Source organism: Mandrillus leucophaeus, unplaced genomic scaffold, assembly GCF_000951045.1.
Source record: "Mandrillus leucophaeus isolate KB7577 unplaced genomic scaffold, Mleu.le_1.0 Scaffold276, whole genome shotgun sequence".
In the NCBI taxonomy this organism is placed as follows: domain Eukaryota; kingdom Metazoa; phylum Chordata; class Mammalia; order Primates; family Cercopithecidae; genus Mandrillus; species Mandrillus leucophaeus.
Genome location: NW_012102876.1, coordinates 3,794,662 through 3,821,522, shown reverse-complemented (window position 1 = coordinate 3,821,522; position 26,861 = coordinate 3,794,662). Strand labels below are relative to the sequence as shown.

The following is a 26,861-nucleotide window of genomic DNA, read 5'->3' as shown; positions in this document are numbered from 1 at the left end:
AAGAGAGAGAGAATACGAGAGAGACACGCAAAGAGACGGGGTCTTGCTATGTTGCCCGGGCTAGCATTGTACTGCTGCGCTCAGGCCTTCCTCCTGCCTCAACCACCTGAGTAGCTGCGACAACAGGCACATGCCACTACACCCAGCTCCTAATTTTTAACTTATATATTCTCCAAAATAGAATGTTTTTCTTTTTAAATGGATATACAACAATTGTACATATTTATGGGATACATATGATATTGTGATACATGCATACCATGTAATTATCAGGACATCTATCACAACTCAAACATTCATCATTTCTCTGTGTTGAGAACATTCTAAATCTTCTAGCTACTTTGACATAGATAACGCAATTATTATTACTAACTAGTAATTCTACTGTGCTATCAAACACTAGAACTTATTCCTTCTAACTGTATTTTTATAAAAAAGTTTTGAAGACATGTCTTTTAGATGTAAAACAGTTGTGTAGATAGTAGATATAAATGCATTTAGTGCTTTGGGGAACATATAGAATATACAATAAGAATTCTATAAATGGGCTGTAAGATTTGCCCTTAATTACTATTAAAAAGGTGAACATTTTTAGTACGTGAGATAAAACAGTGAAATTAGTTCTTCATCCAATAATTTGTTTCAGCCTCAAACACTGAACATTCTTTTCACTTATCTCTCCTAGGACAGACTTCTTTTCAAGGTCTCCATGTTGAGAACTTGCCCCTTAATGGGGTCAACGTTACTTAACTGGGGATTAAAGAAGGTAGCATACATGAGCAAACAAATCATAAAGCTGAAAGGAAAAAGAGAACTAAATTCAGCAAACACCTACTAAGATTTTAGGGAGCAGGCAGCAACTGAGAATGCACACAGCAAGCATTTCACATACTAAAACGTACAATGAGCTTTTAGGCTGAGCTATTAGGAGTCAGTAGGCAGGAAGACGAACTTTCAAGGGTGAGTTAATAAAATAAACAGCAACAACAAAGTGAAAGGAAAAAACTCACCACTCTCTATGGAACATTTAACATGTGCTAATAACACACTGTGCTAATAACAGCTAGTCATCTGGGAGCATCTTAGAAACAAAAATTCTTGGGCCCCAAGTCCCACCTACTGAATTAGAACTCCAGAATTGGGACTCAGATATCTGTAGTTTAATAAACTCTCCAAATGTTTCTGATGTTAAAGTTGAGAACCACAATCTCACTTGAAAACAAGTTCTCAAAAAAAGTTAAGAACTAAAAGAGCCAGGATTCAAACCAGAATCTGACTTTTAAACTACCTTAAGCCACTCTGAGGTAAAAGACAAAACAGGTTTAGAAAATGTCAATTATTTTACTTTACCCCACAATATTATATTTCCATGTTAAGTAGCTTAAATTAGACAACAAGATTATTAAAGTTAGTGTGGTAGGCTTCAATACCAAGAAACCTGGCAACTAAACTGTCACTATGTTCCAGATTACAGAGTTTAAAACCAGGAAACAGATATGACAGATGTTTAATATCCAATGAAATGGTATTTTAAAATATACATCATACCCATATGTCAAAGAGCTATAAAGGGTCTTGAACCATTAGATGTCTCATAAATGTGTTTAATCATAATTTTTACACAATAAAAAGTTTGCCCAGAGATAACAGCTATATTCCTATTAGCATAAATCAGTGATTTAACTATATTTCATTTCCTAAATAAGTAAAACATAAACTCTCACCACTTTATCTTTAGGTATTATACCAATATCACCATTTATCGCCACCTCTTTGTGTGAATAGATTATAAAAGTATAAATAAAAGTAAACCTGAAAATTCCTGCAAAATTTCTATTAGAAGTCTTTGAACCTACATATTCAAAGGTAACCTTAACTTCTACTCCTACCTGTTAGAAGAACTAGGGGTAGAAAATATGTCAATGGCTGGTGCAGTCATTATCCCTCCTGCTGAGGTGGATACAGGAGAGGCTGCAGTTGTTAAGGAGGTATGAGGTTTCTTTGCAAGTTCTTTTAGGCGCTGTTCCTGTTAAGAAAGGGAACTACCATAAGGATTCCAGAAACTAGATTTGTTTGTACAACCTCTGAAAAAAGCATTTTCTAATTTGTTCTGATAGCAGGTATTCTGTTTTACCTAATTCTATGTCACGATGAAAAGTCAGACTGAGTTTCAGCCCATTAACACTATACATTTAAGACTCCGTGCAGAGGCCCCATTTACTTAATGAACACCTGTACTCATTTTTCCAAATATGGAGAATGCACAAACTTACCTTTAAAGCTTTCAAACGTGCCTGTTCTTCCTCTAATGCTGCCTGCTTTTCCCTTTCATCCACTTTGGTCAGAGATAGACCAGTGCTTGCCAGGGAAGACACTGCATTGGAAAGTGTAGTTGCCCTAGGATAATTGAACAGAGATAATTTGGCTTTTTGCTAAACACTTCACATTACAACCAGGTCAGGAAACGGTCTGGCAACCTTGCCATGGATAGGCACTATAATTATAAACTTAACTTCTGGATTCAAATCCAGTACTTCAGATGAAATATTCCACCCAGTGATCTACGGGATTAGAGCAATTAGAAAAATCTTGACTTACATATACACTCACTGCTTTTAGAGTAAATGTTTGACTTTGGAAAGGGTTCACAAGAGAGTGGGGCACATTGCCTCTTCCAAGCCCCAAGAGAGGAAACCAATGCAATTGGGAAAGAGCCCACATACTCCCACAAAATCCCTGATGGGAAAAAGTGTTGACCTTATCACAGTGAAAACCCTCTGCTAATTTACAGCCTACGTTTTGGCAGTGCCACAGAACACCAAAACATGCATACCAGTAATACGTAACAGAGGTCTAGGTATGTTTCACCTATAACAACATCCCCAGAGGACTTCAGGTTCCTTCAAAAGAAGACTGGTTTCAATCTAGTCACCAGGTCATCTGGCATCTTTCTATGTGCTGCCCTTTTGCCAAACTAGAATTTCCTTTTTAATATACACATACAATGTATCATCTTTTACTGACAAGCCACCTCCTTTCCCTTTTATCAAAAAAGTATCCACATTGTAAACCTCAACATTAACTTTCCAAATGTTAACTCTAGGCTAAGTAAAACAAGTGGTAAAGAATTCTAACCTGAAGAACTACCTTGAGCTTTATTTCCCTTTTACCACACACTAATCATCATTAGTTTCTACTTAAGCACGTAAAGTGGTAAAAACTCTTTTAAATTTTACATAAAATTAGTATTATAAATAAGTCAATAAAAAGGTACAACTCAGAAGACAAAGGAAGAGTGACATAGTTGACAGAAATGCAAGAAAACCAATACATTTTATGATAAACATTTCAGGTAAATTGGTACACCTGAACTACAAGGCTTTTTTCCTCATTATTCTCTCAAATAAATGAGACTTATTGTTTTGACTGCTACTTCGAAAATCCTACTAGAAAATTCAAAGTACAAATTTAGGATTAAAAATAAGTACTAAAATCTAATAATGGCATTTTCCGTTGAAAATTACTTAAATTTTATTACTAAAAGAAAGACTAAAGTTCTGAAACAATCAGAAAGTCTAAAAAGAACCAAAGGAAAGTTCTCATCATACAAATTCTTTCTTCATGTTTTTTTAAAAAAGCTTCAAATGAAAACATGAGAGTAACTCAAGTAAATTCTTAACCCAATGCAAAAATCATGTTACCAGATTGATATGAAATGATATGTGTTACTTTCAATTTGCGAGGTTAACTGGTCTTAGTCTGAGGAATTAGCTTAAAACATAATAAAGTGATTAAAATATAAAATATCAATAATCAACCCTATGAACTGGCATTAGACAGAGATGATGCAATTTGATGTCAGATATTCTAGGTTTGAGTCCCAGCATTGCTACTACATGCTTCACAGTGCTATTGTTAGGATTGAGCAAATTAATACGAAAGTATCTTGTAATTATAGGCCCGGCACGGTGGTTCATGCCTGTAATCCCAGCACTTTGGGAGGCTGAGGTGTGCCGATCACTTGATTTCAGGGGTTCAAGACCAGCCTGGTCAACACGGTGAAACCCTGTCTCTACTAAAAATACAAAAATTAGCCAGGTGTGGTGGCATGCATCTGTAGTCCCAGCTACTTGAGAGGCTGAGGTGGAAGAATCGCTTGAACCCGGGAGGTGGAAGTTGCAAGTGATGGGCATTACGCCACTGGACTCCAGCCTGGGCAACAGAGTGTGATTTTGTCTCGGCGGGGCGGGGGGGGGGGAGAGAAAAAAAAAGTATCTTATAACTATAAAGCATCATACAAAACAATGCACTATCATCTTCAGGAGAACTTCTGACATCATAAACACAATTCTAAACTATGCAGTCACTGTCATTATCTTAACAGATGCTGACATTTATTGAAGGTCAGAAACTATTTCAAGAATTTGCATGTATTAATCCATTTAATCCTGATACTAATTCTATGAGGTTGACATTATGATTAAACCCATTTTATAGAAAATCAAATCAAGATAAAGAGAAATTAAATGGCTTGGAACTTGAGCTGATTTCATCTACTCCCTCAGAAAAATCACTCTTGCTCTTTGTCCTACAAAGAATGATGTACCTGCTTGCAGCTGTAGAATCTTTGATTTTCTTTCCTTCCAAGGAAGCTAAGTGTTGTTCCAAAGCATCAAGAAGACTGCTGGGGGCCTGCAATTGTACAAATATTAAGAATTTCATGATAATTAGGCCACTGGTCAAATTAAATCAAGTATCATCTAATCAGAGAGCAACAAAAATAAACAGGTATGTTCTTCATGTACTAATTAACAGTGGAGTTTTAGCTACTTAATGAGAATGACAATGTTACTTTTATTATACAAACATGACCTAGTTGGAAATATTAAGAAACATTACCAAAAAAGTTAAGAACAGAAAACTATGTAAACATGAAACATTTTTTTAAAATCTTGCAAGTACTTAAATTTTAAAGTAAAACCATACTCCCAAAAGCTAGACATACTACTGAGCATGCAGAAGGTACTTAATAAGCACTGCTGAGCAACTGAATGTGTTCAAACATGACTCTGGAATAATTATTGATAAATGACACTGAACACTGGCATCAAGGAAATGAAAATGAAAATCACAATGAGATACATCTTTTCACTTACTACAATGACTAAAGTTAAATACATTAGCAATATCAAATGTTAGTGAGCACATGGAACAACTGGAACTCTCATATATCACTAGTGGGAGTTTACCACCTTGAAAATGGATTAGGTTGTTTTTTACAAAGTTAAAATACACACCCACCTTAATGACCCAATTCCATTCCTAACTACCCCAAAGGGATAAAAACTTATCTCTGTAAGAAAAGACTTAATGTTTAATGTGGCTTTATTTACAACAGTCAAAAACTGCAAATAATCCAAAAGTCCATCATTTGGAAAATGGATAGACAAAATTATGGTAAATATTATTCAGCAATAAAGAAGAATTAATTAATGGTATATTCAACAACATATAGACAGCTCTCAAACAATATGATGAGCAAACAAAGCCAGAATGCAAAAGTAAATACTTGTATGATTACACTTATATTAAGTTTAACAACCAACAAAATTATGCTATTAGAAAACAAAACAGTGATTGTGGAGGTGGGTAAGAAGTGACTGGAGGGGGGCATAAGGATTGGGGAAATAGAATTTTCCTATCTTGAATGATGTGTTGGTTACACAAATGTTTATCAAACTGCACTGAAATGAGTATTTACCTTTTTTTAACAGAAGACTATTTTAAACTCAGGCTACACGTCAAATCTCAACTTAATATGAAGAAAGCTTTCAAAAGGAAACCTTTTCAGTGTGCAGACTAAGAACTGTCCACTAGAAGTGAAGCAAATGCATCGGTAGCGTTTACTTACCCTAAATATTCTACAGGATTTGAGATACAGTTTCTGGATTACAGGATCTAAAAATAGTTAAAGGGGCAATACCTACTAATTTCTCTATCATTTATGACTTTAACAACTTCTTTCATTCACTATTTCTTCTATATACCAGGACCTTAGCCCAAGGGAGATACAGTAGAAAACCATTTAAAACCAAATACTACATTGGAAGATGAACAAATTTGTTGAAATGAGAGTACACAAGCACTTCCTACAGCCCCAGCAAAAATGTTTGCTAATCAGCAAGCAAAGCACTGTCTTTGGAGCTTTCAGAAATAAGGAGGATGTTGATGATAGTGGTTAACATTTAAAAAGCTCTCCTCACACAACAGGTACTGCGCTAGCTACCTTGTAGTAGTCACTGAATCTATGAAGCAGACACTACTGGCATATCCATTTTACAGATAAACAACCTGAGACAGTGAAGATTAAGTTATCTGTCCAAGATCACATATTTGATACACAACAGAAGCCAAGATAGGGAAGGTATCTCTGACTTTAAAGACTACATAATTAACTACTATGGTACCAAATCCTAAACTGAAACTCTGCTCATAGAAACTGTAGTTTATCTTTTTTCTGAAGGGTTTAAGCTGTGGCTTACAAATAAAAATATTAAATTACCAAGTTATGATAAGTAAGACAAACCATTTCTAAAATCCCTTCTAAATATATCTGGCTATTCTTTAAAAGTCAAATCCACATGACAAACAGTGAGGAGGCTGGGCACAGTGACTCACACCTGTAATCCCAACACTTTGGGAAGTAGAGGTGGAACGACTGCTTGAGCCCAGTTGTTTGAGACCAGCCTGTGGAATATAAGGGGACCCTGTCTCCACAAAAAAATTAAAAAATTAGTTGGGTGTGGTGGCATATGCCTGTGATGCCAGCTACTAAGGAGGCTGAGGCTAAGGATTACTTGAGCCTGGGAGGTTGAGGATGTAGTGACCCATGATTTTGTCAATGTGCTCCAGCCTGGGTGACAAAGCAAAAGCCTATCTGTTCTCCCCCTCCCCCAACAAAACCCAAAGAGTGAAGAAAATGTGATGCTTTACACCTTAAAAGAATATATAATAACAAAAAAAAAAAGAGTAAATAATCCCAAATTTCCACTCTTCTGCATTACCACCATCTTCCCTAAAGTGTAAACAGCTTTGTTTTATTCACTTTTGAAAATTTTCTGGATCACCCAAAGAATGCCTGGTAAGTTCCCTTTGCTCAGAGATCATCAATACAGAGGAAAAGAGGAACAGAGGTTAAAGAATCCTATTCTAATTACAATAGGGTGACTATTAACATACACAGACACATGATGATGGCCTGTAACTTCTACATCTATCCTGAGGACAATGAATTTTAAATAAAACATAAGGGAAGCACAACAAATGGGGTGGGTAACAGGGGAATCTAAAGTTGTCAAATCATTTTATACTATACGTTATTCAAGCAATGACTTATCTCATGTTCAACCCAGAATAATGTGCTTGCTCTTAATAAAGCCAATTTATTTCAAGTGGACATATACAGGATTCTTTACTCAGATATAACCCAGGACTAGATTTATTGCATACTCTTAGCCTTGACATTAGAGGGAAGAATCAGAACAATTGAGTACAGAGAAGCTCAGTAATAACTGTTAACAAGGCATTTAAAAGATGTCCTGGAGGCCGGACGCGGTGGCTCACGCCTGTAATCCCAACACTTTGGGAAGCCTAGGTGGGTGGATCACCTGAGGTCAGGAGTTTGAGTTCAGCCTCGTTAACATGGCAAAACTCTGTCTCTACTAAAAATACAACAATTAGCTGGGCATGGTGGCTTAAGACTGTAATCCCAGTTACTTGGGAGGCTGAGGTGGGAGAATCGCTTGAACCCAGGAAGTGGAGGTTGCAGTGAGCTGAGATCACGCCACTGCCATTCCAGCCTAGGCAACAACAGCAAAACTCTATGTCAAAAAGAAACATAAAAAAAAATGTCCTGGAACAATTCAAAACAAGGTAGAACAGATGTCAACAGTTGACAGAGTTGATGGAAATGTTACAAGGATAGTTTATGCCAGGTACTTTCATTCTTAATACTCAGTAAAGAAAACAGAGAATAAGCCACAACAACCAGCAGGTATGAAGTTTGTTTCCTAGAAACTTTTTGATGATGATGATGATAAAGACAATATTAAAACAGCCAACATTAGTTGAGTGTGCTTAATGCTCTAAATTTTTTTTTTTGGCATTAACTTATTTAATCCCCTGAACTACTTACTGTATGAGGTAGGTACTGTAGTATCTTCATTTTACAGATGATGAAACTGAAGCTTAGAAAGTAACTTCCCCAAAGTCACAGGGCCAGCTAATGGCACAGCCGAGACTGAAATCTGGACATATCCCAAACCCTACTCTCTTAATCTAATATTCTGTTTTGAAGTTTATCCCTATTTAATTCTCCCAACTGAGTCAAACGGTCAAAGTGGAAGTTTAAAACAGGAAAAATAAATACTGTATAATTCTCTACCAGCAGAATAGTGAAAATTGTTTTTCTAAATATCATTTTCTAAATTCAGGTTCCAAAAAGTTTTTTTTTTTCCTTTTCTTTTTTTAAATGATGATGATGGGAAAGAAACAGTGATTGAAGAGACTGAATAAATGGTATGACAGTGGGTAGGCCACAAATGTAAGTGGCAAGCAGATCATTTGATGTGGTCATAATGTTAGAACAATCTTTAGGAATACATCAAAATGTTAAAATTGGTCAAAAACTGCACTGATCCCTTTGACAATGGGGGCTACATGTTACTTATCTTAATACTCTTCATAGCTCGTACACAACAGATAGTGGATTGATATTTTAACAATATACTTACCTGTGAAAGGTCTGGTATATCACCTCTGTCAATTCCAACTTGCTGTAAGAAGAAGCATTGTATTTAATAAATTATAATAAAAATATTTTATAAATAAAATTTGGAAAAATGACATCACGGCTAGTACCAGTAATATTTTAAACAGACTTCTTAAGAATCAGGAAGATATTTAATCTCCAAAAATACTCAACATTTCCAATGGCTTAGATATTATTTGGTGGCCCTAGAAGTTGTTAACAGTAGGGAAACTAGAGTTGGAAAGTCAACAAATGTAAGTTACCATCCCTATGTCTTCTGAATACCTATATATAAGCTACCTTGTCACAATCTGAAAACTCCCGTCTTCTATGTGTAATACGATAAATATGTTAAGAATGAGAAAGCCTGACCATGAACAAGTTCTTTGATGGAAAACAAAAAAAAAATTTAAGAAACAAACCTGAAGACATCGACTTTGTCTTTCTCCATAAAACATGTTTTCCCTAGAAATCACCATAGATAACATTTTTAAAAACTCATGTTCTGTCAGGTAGGCCAGGTTTACAAAAATGTCAAGTGATATCTAATCAGGATATAACTGTCTTCACAAAGCAATTCCAATACACTTTCATGATGCTCAGGCCCTAGGCAATTTCTAGCAAAAAAAGATAGAAATGGTTCCCGTGTATTCTAGCATCCAATTAGAAAACTATTTTCTGTCCCATGGCTGTGTTTCATTTCCTAATCAGTCTCCCTTCCTTTTGTGACCTCTCAGGGGTTGGTCTCAGAATGATGTCAGTAGAAAATCTGATAAAGGCCAGATACACGGTGGCTCACACCTGTAATCCCAGCATGTGGGGAGGCCGAGGTGGGCGGATCATGAGGTCAGGAGATCGACACCATCCTGGCTAACACAGTGAAACCCCATCTCTACTAAAAATACAAAAATTAGTTAGGTATGGTGGCAGGCACCTGTAATTCCAGCTACTCAGCAGGCTGAAGCAGGAGAATCGTTTGAACCCAGGAGGTAGAGGGTGCAGTGAGCAGGGATCACGCCACTGCACTCTAGCCTGGGAAACAGAGCGAGACTCCGTCTCAGCAAAAAGAAAAAAAAAAAAAAAAAAAAACCTGATAAATTCATTATTACTCAGATGTTACTAATCACTGCCTGATATATATGTCCTCTTCAAACATGTTTCAAGACGTTACTCTTGCCTTCTTCCAGGAACTAAGGCATTCTAATTGAACTGCAAGCCCAGAGACAGTCTCATAACAGAATATTTTAAGGCAAGGGACTCTTCATATTTTTCTTAAATAATATGGAGCAGGCTGGGTGTGGTGGCTTATGCCTATAATCTGAGCACTTTGGGAGGTCACAGTGGATTGATCACTTGAGGTCAGGAGCTCGAGACTAGCCTGGCCAACGTGGTGAAACCTCATCTCTAAAATCAGCTGGGTGTGGTGACGGGCACCTGTAATCCCAGCTATGTGGGAGGCTGAGGCAGGAGAATCTTGGGAGGCAGAGGTTGCAGTGAGACGAGATCATGCCATGGCACTCCAGCCTGGGTGACAGAGCAAGTCTCTGTCTCAAAAAAAAAAAAAAAAAAAAAAAAAAAAGAGAGTCTATCCCACCTAAGAATAACTTAACAGCAGATCTGGAGTACAGAAGGGGGCTTACAACTTAAGTTTGGGCCGGGCTCCGTGGCTGATGCCTGTAATCCCAGCACTTTGGAAGGCCGAGGCCAGCAGATCACCTGAGGTCAGGAGCTCAAGACCAGTCTGGCCAACATGGTGAAACCCCGTCTCTAGTAAAAATACAAAAATTAGCTGGGTGTGGTGGCAGGCACCTGTAATCCCAGCTACTCGGGAGGCTGAGACAGCGGACTCGCTCAAACCCAGGAGGCAGAGGTTGCACTGAGACAAGATTGCACCATTGCCCTCCAGCCTAGGGACAAGAGCAAGACTTTGTCTTTAAAAAAAAAAAACAAAAAAAACTTAACTTTTAACTACAACTACCAAATGCAAAGAACATAAAAGGCCAAGAGGGAATGTCAACAAATTAAAACTTATCTAAAGAATTTACTAGAATCACAGCATAAACACCACCTTCTTGTTTTAATATGTGACTGACCCTTAAAAAATGGAAAGGATCTTTCTCCTTGAAACAGCAGATTAATAATAAACCTATTGTCTGATCATCCTGTTCTGTCCGATTGCTTCTAATATAGAATCACATATCACCACAGTAATAAAGCCTAGAATCACTAACTTGCTAATTCCAAAGTAACTACTTTGACATAATTGAGCAAATTATCCTAGGAAGAAATCTTTGGTGGAGATGGGTAGAGGCTGGAGAATGGGAGAACAAACAAACAAAAAAACCCTTAAGAACGCCTCTGTAGTAGCAAGATAATGCCTGCAAGTATTACCACACTTGCCTTCTGTGACAATTTCAGAAAATTATTTTTAAGCAGAGCCGCAAAACTAGATTATCCTATCACCTACATTCATGGTTTTCACAATCAAGGATAATAAATACACAAAATTCATTTCTGTTGGTGAAAAAAAAGCTTTTTTTTTTTTGAGACAGAGTCTTGCTCTGTCGCCCAGCCTGGAGTGCAGTGGTGCAATGTTGGCTCACTGCAACCTCCGCCTCCCAGGCTCAAGTGATTCTCCTGCCTCAGCCTCCTGAGTAGCCGGGATTATAGGTGCCCGTCATCACGCTTGGCTAATATTTGTATCTTTAGTATAGATGGGGTTTTCCCATGTTGGCCAGTCTTGAACACCTGACCTCAGGTGATCCACCCACCTCCGTTTCCCTAAACACTGGGATTACAGGTCTGAACCACAGTGCCCTGCCAACGAAAACATTTTGAACTATGTGGCTCCAGCTGTCTCACTGAAAAGAAACCTGCACTGATACTGGATATTCTCTACCACATTTAACAATAAACATTCTCAAATATATGATTAATTCCAACCATAAAAATCTCTGGCACTACTGTACGTCACTTACTCAATTTTATAGAGAAGTAAACAATTTAAAAACAGGTAACTTTTCAATACTCGCTACTGAATTAAATATATAGCATATATTTTATTCACTATTTTATCATATTCATATCTTGGTACAGAATTCAATGCAGCATAATAGTATCACTGAATACTAAATTTAAGACATTTATTTTATTTGGATAGTAAGTGATGACTTCAAAATCCATACTTACAGACAAAAAGGCAAGTTAGGGGACAGTCACTTAAAGACAGTTTACCTCTGCAACTTTGAGGAACTCTGAGATTCTTGTCATCCTAGTTAGGAACTTCTTATAGATGTCAAGACCTTCTTTGCATTGGTTCTTTTTCATATCAAAATATTTTTCTGACAAAATAAATGTAAAAATTCTTTTCTTCACATCAAAATATAACACCCAAAAACAGAAAAAAGAGTAGGTAATAGCTCCAAATACGTCTCTAAAGGAACATACACACCCTGCTAGAAAAATATCAGTGTTAAGCTAGCTTAGGTATTTAAAGCAAATTAGAATAGAGCTGCTATTAAAAAAATAGAAACATTACTTGACCCTACTCATATTCCTAGTCTGTGCCACAATACTTTTCCTCACAATTACCTAAGTATATATTTGTGTGTAAACACGTATCACACTTGACCCCGTTTAAAACAGCACTAACATCTATTTCCAATCTTCTTACTAATAGTGTATTATCTAAGATAACAACTTAACCATGCCCAAATGTCACTCAGAAAGTTCATTTAAGTTTAATGTATACATAGGAGTAAAGAGGTTAATTTATACTAATTATAGTATGGAAGACTATGCCTTCCAAAGCTTTATAAAAAAACCTTTATTTTTCACTTGTGAAAAAATAAGCCAAATTTCCCTATCCTATAGATTAAAGCATCCCTGAGTAAGTCCATGTTACTTCAGACTACAAAAAACAGATTTAAATTTTTTAAAAAGTTCATTATGGAGTTGATTATGAGAAAATAATATTTTTCTGGGACAAAAAAAATTTTTTTTCCATCTTTTTTTATTGTGGTAAAATACATATAACATAAAACTTACTTTTTTTTTTTTTTTTTAAACAGAGTTTCGCTCTTGTTGCCCAGGCTGGAGTACACAGGGAAGATCTAGGCTCACTGCAACCTCCGCCTCCTGGGTTCAAGCAATTCTCCTGCCTCAGCCTAAAACTTACTACTATCTTAACCCAGCTAAATTTTAAAGGCACTTTTATATTTCTAAAAATTAACAAAATGGGTAGAAAAAACATAGATATATCTAAAAAATAAAGTTCAACTTGCTGAACATCCTGGGTATAAAAGTATGTAATCACTTGCAGAAATAATCAGGTATAAAACTCTTCTCTCCAAATTAATTGTTACAATGATTGAATATATCATAATAAATTTTTAGACAGCTTTAAGTAACAACTCAGTCAATATTATTTATCCATATGACACAAGATAAGACATGTTATTAAGCTACAGCAGTATTTACCCAACAAATTAATAATTCCTTCATTGTATGCTGCAAACAGTCTAATGGCATCTTTGAACAGGAGCATGAAGGCAGCATTTATTACCCCATTTGTAAGTTCATTGCTATTAACCTGGGGAAAAATTGGAAAATAAAATTAGCTAATCTTAGGTTTTAAATGACACAAAAAGACTTCCTTCAAATTAAAATACAGTAAATTCCAGCATTAGGCAAGTTAGTGAAAAGGACATTTATTTTCTCTAATACATACATAAAGATCCTAGTGCAGTAGCTACCATATAAATAAACATTATTTATTATTATTATTAAGTTTTGCTGTAACCAAATAATTGTACTCATTTGACTAACAAGAATATTGGAAATATTTTTAGTTTTATCTCAAGGAATAAATAAAAAAGATAAACCAAATTAATTCCAAGTTCTTTTTTAGCACATGAAAATTAACTCATTGTTATATACAGAAAAACTAAGCACAAAATTGAATGGCAAACAAAAAACTGGTTTAAAAAAAAAAAAAAGTATCTGCAGACCATCAAGTAGAGTTGCTGTCCATTATACAGGGAGAATTCTAATAATAAATAAAGTAAATGAAAGCAATTTATAATATAAAAAATACATATGGACAATAACATATGAAAAGAAATACAACTTCACTTATCAGGTAAATTAAAATATAATAATCAAATCAAATTACTAAAATATCCTTTCCTGAATATCAGACTGTATTACTCAGTGCCCATAAGAATGAAAAAAAAAGAACACAGTAGCTCATGCCTGTGGTCGCAGCACGTCGTAAGGCCGAGGCAGGAGGATTGCTTGAGCCTGGCAGTTTAAAATGAGACCAGCCTGGGCAACATAGCAAGACCTCCTCTCTACAAAAAACTAAAACCAAGAAAAAGTAGCTGAACATGGTGGTGTACCCCTGTAGTCCCAGCTACTCAGGAGGCTGAGGTGGCAGGATTGCTTGAGCCCAGGAGTTGGAAGCTGCAATGAGCTATGATCACGCCACTGCACTTCAGTCTGAGTGACAGAGAAAAATGCTGTCTCAAAAAAACAACAAAAAAAAGATGAAAAAGCAAAAACAGACACCTGTTGAGTAGTGGCTCACCCTTTTGCAATAGAAGCAATATTTATTAAAAATGTAAATGCTTATATTATTTGAACCACCAAATTCTTTTTCTGGGTGTTAACCCTATTGAAATAGGTTTACAAATGGAAACACACACACACACACACACAAACACACACACACACAGAGACAAGAGACAGAGAGAGGAGAGAGAATTGAGTGCAGCACTGTTTAGGTTAAAAAAACAGAAAAACTAAACATTCATCAACAGGAGGATCAGATAAATTGTTATATATAACAAAGTACAATATAGACATTGAAAAGAATAAGAAATTTTATACAAATACAATATATTAAGAAAAATTTGCATGGTTGGACCCTGAGCTTCTATATAAACCAAAATAATGTTGAATAACTGCATCAATACCCCATGCCTTCTAGAGTAGGGGTCAGCAAACTTTTTTTTGTAAAGGGTCAGATGGTAAGTATTTTAGACTTTGTGGGCCACACAGTCTGTCACAACTTTTCAACTCTGCTGCTGTGACATGAAACAGCCATAGATAATATGTACCAGTGAGGCTGGCTGTGTTCCAATAATACTATTGAGGACACTGAAGCTGGAATTTCATATAATTTCCACCTGTTACAAAATATCATTTAATTATTTTCAACCACTTATAAAACATACAAAAATAGGCAGTGAGCTATAGTTGGATAATCTCTGTTCCAGTCTATGAAATACCTGTAAGATTTATTGAATCTTACAGTTTCAATAGTGTTGAAGTTTACTCAACACTTACTATGTGCCACGTTAATAGGCAATGGGGGTACAACAGAGAGCGAAAGAGACCTAGTTCCTGTCCTGAAGAAGCTTAAAAACTAGCAACTAAACAATTTAAAGGAAAAATCTGTTTCAGCATGAAACTGTCACAGTTTCATTCACTAACTCGCACTCACAATCTCTAAAACAAAATGTCAAATAAATAATAAACAAAACATTGTAAGATAGATGCCAAAAAAAAACCAGAACAGAGTTGAAAATGCTAACTTCTAACATATTATAAATAAATGACAAAGTTGGCAGCTTGGATGAAGTCATGGTCATTAAAATAAAAATTCCAGGGAACACAATGCCCTTGGGCAATAGCTACATAACAGGCTATTATAAGTGCTATTTAAATTTTTTCTGAATAACTGTCACGCTTCGAGTCCCATTAAATAGACAAAAACAAAGTATTAAGTTGGCTATTCATTTAAAAAATACCCCTGTACATTTTTAAAATCTAAAAGTCATTATTAAAAGAAAATATATTTTCAGATCAATCCTTTCACCACTTTAGCTTCTATATCTTAAAATTCTAGAGCCAGAGAAGCACTGAAGAAATCCAAAACAGTCATAAAAATCAAAAAGTAATTTGACTTGAGACTATTTTATAGAAAATCCTTAGCCATATAGGATATCAGTGAGAAAAACTAGAGTCTGTGAAAACTTGAAGTTAAAAATTCTCATTAATTATAATGACCTAATTTTTTAAAATCTTAAATTACAAAAGCATAAATCAACTTACATTAAAATCAAGAAGTGCATCCATTTGATTCTGAATAATTGGTACAGTTTTAAGGAGTTTTTCTGTGTTCATTGTTCTCATAACTCCATCAGCCCTGTTACGGAAAAAAAAAGAGAAATAAACAAATGAATCTGCAATTAAATCTACATTTCAAACTCCCCTGGTTCTCTACTAAAACAGAGAACCAAGTTGCTATTAAATGCCACATATTTTTAAGTCATTATGAAAACTAAAGCAGAGATCATACAGGAAAAACAAAAACAGGCAACATAATATGTTAAATGTCAAGGTACTCATTTAGAACTAAAAAAGAACATAGAGCATGAACTACAAAAACAAAAGTTTACATTAAACAGCAAGGTCTACAGCACACTTTTCACATGAGGAAATGATCTGATCCTCACAAACATTGGTGTGTGAAGAGTAGTTTTACCATTTTTTAAAAAATTACAAATAAAATAATCGTTTGCCTGAAGTCACTAAACAGTTAAACACTCTGTAGGCCAGGAGCTGACAAAGTCTTAGAGCACTGCTTTATTTACAGTATTTTATTCATGACCCAACAGCAATGGCTTTTAATTCAGAAATGATAACTAAAACCACTTCACTACAAAATAAAGAACAATTTTACCAAGTCATTCTAATCTGGCTATTACACAAGAGATACTTTCAGTGGACAGTCTTTAATAAAATAGTCTGTTAAATATTTCCAAACAGGTATTTCTAAAGATAGAGAAATATTAGCGGCACCAAAACAGATTTAAAAACTACTACGTGAAAGGTACTAGGGCTAACGTACACAGCTAATATTAAGAGCTTATTGTATATCACATTTAGTATTACTCAAGAGATTGCCCTATCATTTTCAAATCCTCATAAAAATTCTACTGATATTCTTATTCCATTTTACGGTTGATAAAATTTTCAGTTCAGTGAGGGTATATGACTTGCCTAAGATCACAGAACTAATCAGTGGTAGCGTCATTATGTAAACCCAGGTGTATTAGACTGTGAAATAATGGCATAACTGTTTGGCTGAGTAACAAGGCATTTCCAAAAAATATGTCAGGTTCCCCTAATTTACAAATGATCTATACTTATAAATGGCTGTTCTACCCTACGATAAACCATGAACTATGACCTCAGATGCCAAAAAACAATTAAGCTATAAAAAGCAACAATTGTGCTTTGCAGGACACAACAAAGTTTAATAAACAAATACTGGACTACCTTAAGTAGTCACCTATTGATCAGCTTCGGCCTAATTCTCCCCAATGTGTTAACTTATGGATGCCTGTTTCCTCTCAAGTGCTAAACAGCATTGGCTGGAACCAGCTGCTGGAGCTTGGGATGAGGACACCATCCCTTCTTTTGCAACTCTTCTTACTGAAGTCACTTTTTTACCTCCAGTTACTTCTTCATCACAGAAGATTTGAACATTGGCTCAGTCTTTCTTGTCTTCATTAGCTTCAACATCTATATGGACAACCAATCCAACATCTTGATGTCAAAATTCCTGATTCTAACCTTACTGCCCCCAGAAACCACAGCATCCTAGCCCCACCCCTGAATGAAAAAAAAAAAAAAAGGTAAAATTCAGACACCTTATTCCGTGACAATTACCTGTTAACCTTTCAGCTACTCTGGTCACATATCCCTGTGGCAAAAACTATTTGACCTCATCAGAAACTTCAATGTTTCAACTCCACCACTACCCACACTGATCCTTTCTCATTTTTACTTTCTTCACCTAGCTTAGAATTCCACAGATCATTATTATAATCACTCCCTTACAAATACCTTTAACTTTCTTGCACCTCTTTTCTTCCCTGCATGTCAGTCAACTGCCAAATTAACAATCCTGGCTGAACAAACACCTAACTAATCCATGCCTGTACACATATAGCTGAGTGCTGGTAAAGAAAACGGCACAGGCCGGGCGCGGTGGCTCAAGCCTGTAATCCCAGCACTTTGGGAGGCCGAGACGGGCGGATCACGAGGTCAGGAGATCGAGACCATCCTGGCTAACACGGTGAAACCCCGTCTCTATTAAGATACAAAAAACTAGCCGGGCGAGGTGGCGGGCGCCTGTAGTCCCAGCTACTCGGGAGGCTGAGGCCGGAGAATGGCGTGAACCCGGGAGGCGGGGCTTGCAGTGAGCTGAGATCCGGCCACTGCACTCCAGCCTGGGCGACAGAGCGAGACTCCGTCTCAAAAAAAAAAAAAAAAAAGGCACAACTGGGCAAACTGGCAAAACTATAAACTCATGATCATCAACCTCAAATGAATACTCAACATTGCCAGCAATCCTCTTAGCCTTCTCTAATAAAATCCTCTCCTAAGCATCTTCAAGTTTTCTTCTCTTTCCTTGTCTCCTTACACGAAACACATCAGCTCTCAGCTCTTAACTCCCAAAATATTTCATTCTAGAACAGAAAATAACAAAAAGCAATTGTCTGGTCTTCTTGCCACCCAAACTATATTTCTATTTAAAAATAGTTGGCTAAGGATGGGCGCATTGGCTCACGCTTGTAATCCCAGCACTTTGGGAGGCCGAGGCGGGTGGATCACGAGGTCAGGATTTTGAGACCAGCCCGGCCAATATGGTGAAACCCCATCTCTACTAAAAAATACAAAAAGTGGCCGGGCACGGTGGCGTGTGCCTGTAGTCCCAGATACTCGGGAGGCTGAGGTGGGAGAATTGATTGAATCTGGAAGGCGGAGGATGCAGTGAGCAGAGATCACGCCACCGCACTCCAGCCTGGGTGACAGAGCAAAACTGTCTCAAAAAAAAAAAAAAAAGTTGGCTTTTACCTCATGTTTTTCCTACCATGGTAGACTCCAAATGAATCCAAGATTAAAATATAAAACACTGAATCCATAAATATATCTGATGAAAACATAATAATCAATCATTTTAGCTCACTGAGCTTGCTTGAAAGATAAAAAACATAAAAACGAAGATAACGGTTTTGATCACCTAAGACTGTAAAGCTTTTAACAATGTTAAAAAAACAGGGAAAAATACTCATAACCTATAACATTTTCCTAATACACAAAAAGTTCATTTGTTAAGTGTTCGTTACGTGTTAAGCATTAGATACAATATCCCATTTAATTCTCACAACACTCCTAACAGAAAAGTACTAATTAACATCATAATTTTACAGATGAAATAACTCAGAGCTTAAGTAAGGCCTTCCCAGTTTTGCCACAGCATACTAGCACGGTAGAAAGGGTTATGAGTGTGCCAAGATGTTGACCCTTTTTAACCCTTTAGCCTCAAGTAGTCTCTTGTATAAATAGTTATCAGTTTGTGTGCCACCATGTGAAAGCAGTTTAGCAAGCTGACAGATATGTAACAAAATATCCTTCTTCTTAGAAAATATTCACCAAAGTATTAAAAGATATAAACTATAAAAGGCATCAGGTATGTAACCCACTCTCAAATGGTTCAGAAAAAAAAATGTGTGTGCATGCCTGTGAGAATATACACAGAAAGAGAAATGCAGATGTGGCAAAATGTTAAAAACTGGTGGTTCTGAGTAAAGTATACAGATGTTCTCTAATATTCTTGCTACATTTCTGGAATTGAAATTATTTCAAAGTAACATTATTTTTTAAAAGTCAGTAAACCAGCTAAAGTATCTCACTGAAGTCCCTCATCTAATTGGTATGAAGCTAGAATTCAAACCTAGATTCGTCTGACTAAAAAAGCTTGTGAGTTCTTACCACTATTCAACACAATGGAAAAGAATGAAAAACCCAATAGAGAAGCTGTCAACGGACATCAAAAGACAATTAATAAAACAAATATGGCATTCAAAAGAAAGGGGGAGTGTGCTCAATATCACCATTTATTATTCAATCAGCTAATACAAAATGAACACATGAGATGCATTTTTCATGATGGAAGAATACAGAATAAGCCAATAATTTGGTATAACTTTTATAAAGCATAATTTGGTGTTTTCTATTAAAATGTTAAATGTATATATATTTATCAATGACCCATCAATTTTAATAATTTATTCTATAGAAAAATTCTCTTAATGCAACCATAAATAAAAGGATGGTCAATCCATTGCTTTTATAAGATTAAAAAAAATGGGAATAAATCAGATGTACACCTGCAACATAATTCTACAGCCATTCATAAGAATGAGATGGATTGAGGCTGGACGAGGTGGCTCATGCCTGTAATCTCAGCACTTTGGGAGGCCGAGACAGGTGGATCACTTGTGGTCAGGAGTTCAAGACCAGCCTGGCCAACATGTCAAAACCCCATCTCTACCAAAAATACAAAAATTAGCTGGGCATGGTGGCGGGCACCTGTAGTCCCAGCTACTTGGGAGGCTGACACAGGAGAATCGCTTGAACCCGGGAGGTGGAGGTTGCAGTAAGCCAAGAGCACACCACTGCATCCCAGCCTGGGTGACAGAGCCAGACTCCATCTTAAAAAAAAAGAATGAGATGGATCTATGTGTACAGACATTGAAAATGTCCAAAATACACAGGAGGAAAGAAAAGCAGCCTTCAAAGAATCTGATCCAATTTTTATGTAATTTCCTATGTGCCTTTAAATACATGTTTTTATTTACACCCACAGAAAAGATTAGACACACTAAAATGTTAACATTTTCTATGAATTAGGATGGTACTCTTAATTTTTTTAAGTTTATTACTTTTGTAAATATAAAAAATTATCTTAATAAATCAAACTTCACTACTTATAATGAGAGTCCTCTCCAAAAGGTGTCGCCTACTGAGGTTTTTGCCATGATATAATACATTTCAACTGCTGTCATGTCCTCAATTTATACCTGATATTCTTGATATTTTTCTTTTGTATTTATACAGTCTGATATGTGTATGTGTGTGCGTATAATGCCACTTTTGCGCCGCTTCTTGGTCCCCACTCAATTATGGCTCCTCCTTGATTCAACTAAGTCAATACTAATTTTATTGTACTTGATCAAGAGCCATTTTCATCCAATCAAAAAAGACTGCTCTATTAAATAAAAAAATTCATCAACTATTCTCAAGACTGGCCCTTCACATTAGAAAAAATGTTACCATTTTAAAAATCTATTATTCTGAAATTGGTAAATACACTGAAGATCAGCTTTACTGAAGACACTTCACAGTGAAATATTATTGGACAGAATACAGAGGTTAAAAATCAGACTTCTAAAAAAGTTCTCCAACATAATCTTCTACAAAGTGCTTAAATATATGAAATAAAATCTGTAGAATTTACTCTAGGCATATTCCAAAATAATTGCCTCCTGATGAATTTGGAATGGCAACATAGAACATTTAAATTCAGCTTTAAATTTTCTGGCATAACTAAGAGGTGAATTCTATATTTCAGCTAAATTTTTCACTTCAGTCCATTAATTTAAAATTTCAATAGAACAATCTAAAGGAACACATCAATTGCTTAGACTTTAGGGATCACTGAGCAGCAGAGTGGCTCAGGAAGGCATTCACCAGGCTATTTCTGTACATGACAGATTCCCTTCAAGACAGGACTTCATAGCTACAAGGGTCATCACTGCTGCTAAGAATGTCTTCAGTGGCTTTCTCCTCAGCCCTCATCCTATATCCTAGGAAAAAATCTGCGTATCAGGTGTTATCAGTTATAGAAGCAATGACTGTATCATTCATATGACTGGATCATGTGCTAAGATGATTGTTAATTAGGGTGCAGCAAAAATTAAATGCATCTTCTGCATTTGAGATTAAAAGAAAGCTTAAATACAAAACAGCAGTGAAAGAAATGAGAAGAGATCCAAATAAACAGAAAGACATCTCTTGTTCATGGACTAGAAATTTAATCGTTAAGAATACTCCCCAAGCTGATCAATAGATTCAATGCAATCCCCCACAAAATCCCAGCTATCTTTTCTGCAAAAATTAACAAGCTGATCCTGAAATTCACATGGGAATGCAAGGGGCCCAGAACAGCCAAAACAATGTTGGGGGAAAAAAGGAATAGAGTTGGAAGACTCACACGTTCTCATTTTCAAACACACTGCAAAGCAAGAGTAAGCAAGACAGTGTGGGGTACTGGCATGAAGATACACATACAGATCAACAGAACAGAACTGCAAGTCCAGAAATAAACCTTTACATTTATGGTCATCTTCAACAAGGTGGTAAGACTATCCAATGGGGAAAGAAGAGTAATTTCACAAAATGGTGCTGGGTAACTATATATCCACATACAAAAGAATAAATTTGGACTCATCTCTCACACCATATACAAAAGTTAATTCCAAAGAGATAAAAAACCTAACTATAAGGTCAAAAAATACAAGACTCTTAGAATAAAAAGTAGGAGTACATCTTTGTGACCTTGGATTAAACAATGATTTCTTAGACATGATGACAAAAGTAGAAGCAACCAAAGGAAAAAAATAGATACACTTAATCAGTTAAAAATGTTTGTTCTTCAAAAAACACCAACAAGAAACTGAAAAGACAAGCCACAGGAGAAAAATATTTGCAAATTATTTATGCGATAAGCAACTGGTGTCCAGAATATATTTTTTAAAATTCTTGCAACTTAACAATAAAAAGGCAAGTAACCCAATTTAAAAATGGGCAAAAGGCCAGGTCAGTAGCTCATGCCTATAATCCCAACACTGTGGGAGGCCGAAATGGGAAGACTGCTTGAGCCCAGGAGTTGAAGACCAGTCTAGACAACATAGTAAGACCTCGTTTGTATGAAAATTTTTTTAAAAATTAACTGAGCATAGTGTTGCATGCCTGTGTTCCCAGCTACTCAGCAGGCTGCAGGGGAAAAATGCTTAAGCACAGGAGGTCGACACGCAGTGAGCTGGGATTGTGCCACTGTCTCAAAAAGTGAAAATAAAAAATAAAAACAGGGAAAAGGGTTTGAAGAGGCATTTTTTCAAAAGACAATATACAAACGGTCAACAGTACAAAAAAAAATGCTCAATATCATTAGCCATCAGGGAAATGACAACTAAAAATCACAAGACACTACTTCACACCCAGTAGGATGGCTACAATTAAAAAAGAAAACAAAAAACCAGAAACAAAAAGAGAAAATAAGTATGGCAAGAATAGGGAGAAACTGAAAGTGCCATACATTACTGATGGGAATGTAAAATGATTCAACTGCTTTGAAAAATAATTTGGCAGTTCCTCAAAATGGCAAACATAAGAGTTACCATATGACACAGCAATTCCAGTTCTAGGTATATACCGAAGAGAATTAAAAAGATAATCCACATAAAATCTAATGTTCACAGCACCATTATTCCTAATAGTCAAAAGTAGAAACTGTTCAAGTGGCCATCAGCTGATGAACAGATAAACAAAATGCAATGTATGTCCATAAAGTAAAATATGATCTGGTTAGAAAAAGGAATAAAATACTGATATATGATATAACATGGATGCTATAACTTCGATATATTATGCTACACAAAGGCCACATATTGTATAATTTCATTTATATGAAATGTGCAGAATAGGCAAGCCCAGAGACACAGAAAGTAGGTTCATGGTTGCCAGGATCTAGGGGAAGAGGGAATAGGAAACAAATGCTAATAGGTACAGAGCTTCTTTTTGGAGGTGATAAAAATGTTCTGAAATTAGTGGTGATGTTGGTCAACTCTGTAAATATACTAAAAACCAATGAATTACACACTTTAAAAGGATAACTTTTGTTATGTGAATTATATCTCAATAAAGGTGCTACAAAAAGAACTTAAAAACAAATCCTACCACAAAAAGTACTTGATATACCTCATCAAAGAAAAATGAGGTTCGTCTTTTAAAACTTGCTTAAATTTCATAATTCATAATCTAGTACTCCTATGTTTTACATTTTTAAAAATTCAAATCAATTAGATGCCAAAAAAAGCTTAACTCACCCTCTCTTCACTTTTGTGAAATCAAATGCAACTTGTCTGTATGAAACTGCTTTTTCATTTAAATATCTACTATACCGCCTAATAAATGTAGACATGTCATATCCTGTAAAAAAAAAAAAAAAAAAAAGAAAAGAAAAAAAAAAAGAAACAAGTTTTTATAAATGACTAAAAATCCCAATATTCCTAGAAAAACAATTCATTGTACTCAATGGCTATAATGCCTTGGTATCCCAATTCAATTTAGTGATGTAAATTAAGTAACTTATTAATAATATTACCATTAAATTCTCTTAAGGTTTCATATTTAAATCAGATAAGTCCTATGTAGCTTTAAAAAAAAACTCTTCCTTAGACCTTCACCAAAATAAGAAGTTTCTTTTCTTTCTTTCAATATTCCTATTCTTTCTTCATCAGGAGTTAGAAAAACATGTCCTTTTATACAACTTGATAATCTCACAACTCAAATTTAACATCCTATGGAACCACAATCCCATTCCTCAAAACATCAAGCAACTCCATATAATTTTTATATTCCTAAAATCTTTAGCTGTATTTAGAACCATAACTTATATGTGCCAACCTTATAAAAAGTGTAAAAAATTGCTGTCTAATATAACAAATGGCAATAGGCAAGTTTAGGGTGTAACAAAAACAATTATATGTTTTCAATGAAATTTCTAAATGAATACATAAATCATTTTAAGACTGTTTCATCATGTCCTTGATTTGAAAACTTCAGCAACATAAAATCTAATCAATATTATTTTTTAAAAACACCAAAAACTTTGTGTTTAATTATTGCCTGGCTCAAGGAAGTCTATAAATTTTTGCTCCTCATTGCAAAGTGAACCCATTTTAACTCATATTCATCTAACAAATTAAATTACTTGATCTTTGCTACTTTTAAAAGACAATACCAAAACCACCGAAAATGTAAACTAACTGGATTTCAATATCACCAGTTCATTTATTTAGCAAAATATTTATTGAGTGCCTATTAAGTACCAGTGGAGAAAAATCAGTGAACAAAACAGAAAAAAAAATACTGTTCTCATATGACTTCATACCTACTACCGTAAAGGTCAGGTGTTACATGCTCACACTCCTCAGTTCTTCAATTCATATGGTTCTATCTACTATACCCCATCCTAAGAGGGTAAAGAACCTCTCATCCTTCAAGGCTCACTCTCCTCTACATAAAAAGAGTGAAATTATTAAAACCTTATCACTAGAATTGCTTAATTTCCATCTTAAGAAAATAAGAAATCAGTTGCTAATAAGACACAAAAAACCTACTTGGATATATGCATAAACTGTGCCTAGAGCAGTGCTCTGCATCTTGTTTTCCATACACTTTTAAAGTTAAAATGAACTGACTGAGGGAGGAAGTGAAAATTAAAGGATAAGCAGGCGGTTTCTTCCATGCCCCTGAAAATACAGACACTCCATTTTTATCTATAATATGTATCTGGCTTCTGTTTAAGATTTCAAAAACAGGCCAGGTATGGTGGCTCATGCCTGTAATCCCAGAACTTTGGGAGGCTTACGAGGATTGCTTTAGACCAAGAGTTCAAGACCAACCTGGTCAACAGAGCAAGAGCCCATCTCTACAAAACATTTAAGAACAAAAAAATTAGCCAGGCGTGGTGGTGCACATCTGTAATCCCAGCTGCTCGGGAGGCTGAAGGGAGGACTGCTTGAGCCAGGAGTTTGAGGCTGCAGTGAGCTATGATCACACCACTGCACCCAGCCTAGGTGACAGAGCAAGCCCCGGCCTCTTTCACTCTAGCATCAGCAACAGAACCAGATCCTGTCTCAAAGAAAAAGAAAATATTTTTTCAAGAGGGGGGGGTCTACTGTTTTAATTTTTTTTCCTTAAGTTAGAGCACTATAACTCTTATTAAAATATAATGCATTTTGTAACACTGGGTCCTATGTATAGATTACTGGTCTTCTAGAATGTTTGGAAGATAGGGTATTAAATTCATTTTAAGCAAGTATATACTTGCACCTACCAAAGGGAAACAAGTATTGGACTGAACACCTCCAAACTCAAATATAGCCAGTCACATACACACACACACAAAACAATTCCACTGATCTTTTTTTTTTTTTTTTTAACACCTCCAGAAGAACCACAGTTCAGGCCTTCATTAACTCTACACTAGATAACAAGAACAACAACTGAAACAGTCTCAGCATCTTCAAGATTTGGTTTACTCTGATCTAACTTGACTAAGTTATGTTTCCCTGTAACACATAATTCTCTCTCCCCTCCTCTCTCTACTGCATTATGAAATTCCAACTATATAAAATATTTTTGTGCTTGATTATGGCTCTGAACAGCTTCTTGAGGGCTATCTGCCACTACATGTTCTCAAATACACCATTCATATAGATTCTCTTCACATTCATTTGCTCTATAAATCTTAAATATTCATATCCATGTGAATGACTTTCACATCCATATACATCTGTGTATCTGTGCTTACTTTCACATCCATGTATTGTACCTGTGTACCTGTGCTTAAGCCAACTCATCTTCTCATCCTTCCCTTGAAGCCCAGCATAAATCTCACCTTCTCTAAAGACACTTCCCTGATTGAGCCTCACTATTGAATATTCCCAACTCATTTGGCATATCCTTTATGAGGTTCTCCCTAAAGCTGACATTCTATAATGCTAATAGCCTAGTTACAGAACTAAGTAAAAACAGATCCCATTATGACAATGTGCATGGACAGCTATAACCACATTATGTCCATTTCAAGTTACTAAATAAAAAATAACAGGCCAGGTGCGGTGGCTCACGCCTGTAAACCCAGCACTTTGGGAGGCCGAGGCAAGCAGAACATGAGGTCAAGAGATGGAGACCATCCTGGCCAACATAGTGAAACCCCATCTCTACTAAAAATACACAAATTAGCTGGGTGTGGTGACACGCTCGGGTAGTCCCAGCTACTCGGGAGGCTGAGGCAGGAGAATTGCTTCAACCCGGGAGGGGGAGGTTGCAGTGAGCCGAGATC

The 26,861-nt window shown here is 35.9% G+C and overlaps 1 protein-coding gene across 5 annotated transcripts in view; it reads right to left on the bottom strand.

Annotated features, from left to right (window-relative positions):
- The window catches only part of PICALM (phosphatidylinositol binding clathrin assembly protein), a 112,571-nt gene that overhangs the window by 41,427 nt on the left and 44,283 nt on the right, over window positions 1-26,861 (bottom strand). For all 5 annotated transcript variants that reach the window (XM_011984924.1, XM_011984920.1, XM_011984921.1 and 2 more), the window contains exons 4-11: window positions 23,836-23,938; window positions 15,926-16,019; window positions 13,289-13,400; window positions 12,044-12,150; window positions 8,793-8,834; window positions 4,607-4,692; window positions 2,274-2,397; window positions 1,890-2,026 (exon numbers count right to left, since the gene is read on the bottom strand). In XM_011984924.1, the coding sequence (XP_011840314.1) occupies window positions 1,890-2,026; window positions 2,274-2,397; window positions 4,607-4,692; window positions 8,793-8,834; window positions 12,044-12,150; window positions 13,289-13,400; window positions 15,926-16,019; window positions 23,836-23,938 (805 nt within the window). The remainder of the gene's footprint in view (window positions 1-1,889; window positions 2,027-2,273; window positions 2,398-4,606; window positions 4,693-8,792; window positions 8,835-12,043; window positions 12,151-13,288; window positions 13,401-15,925; window positions 16,020-23,835; window positions 23,939-26,861) is intronic.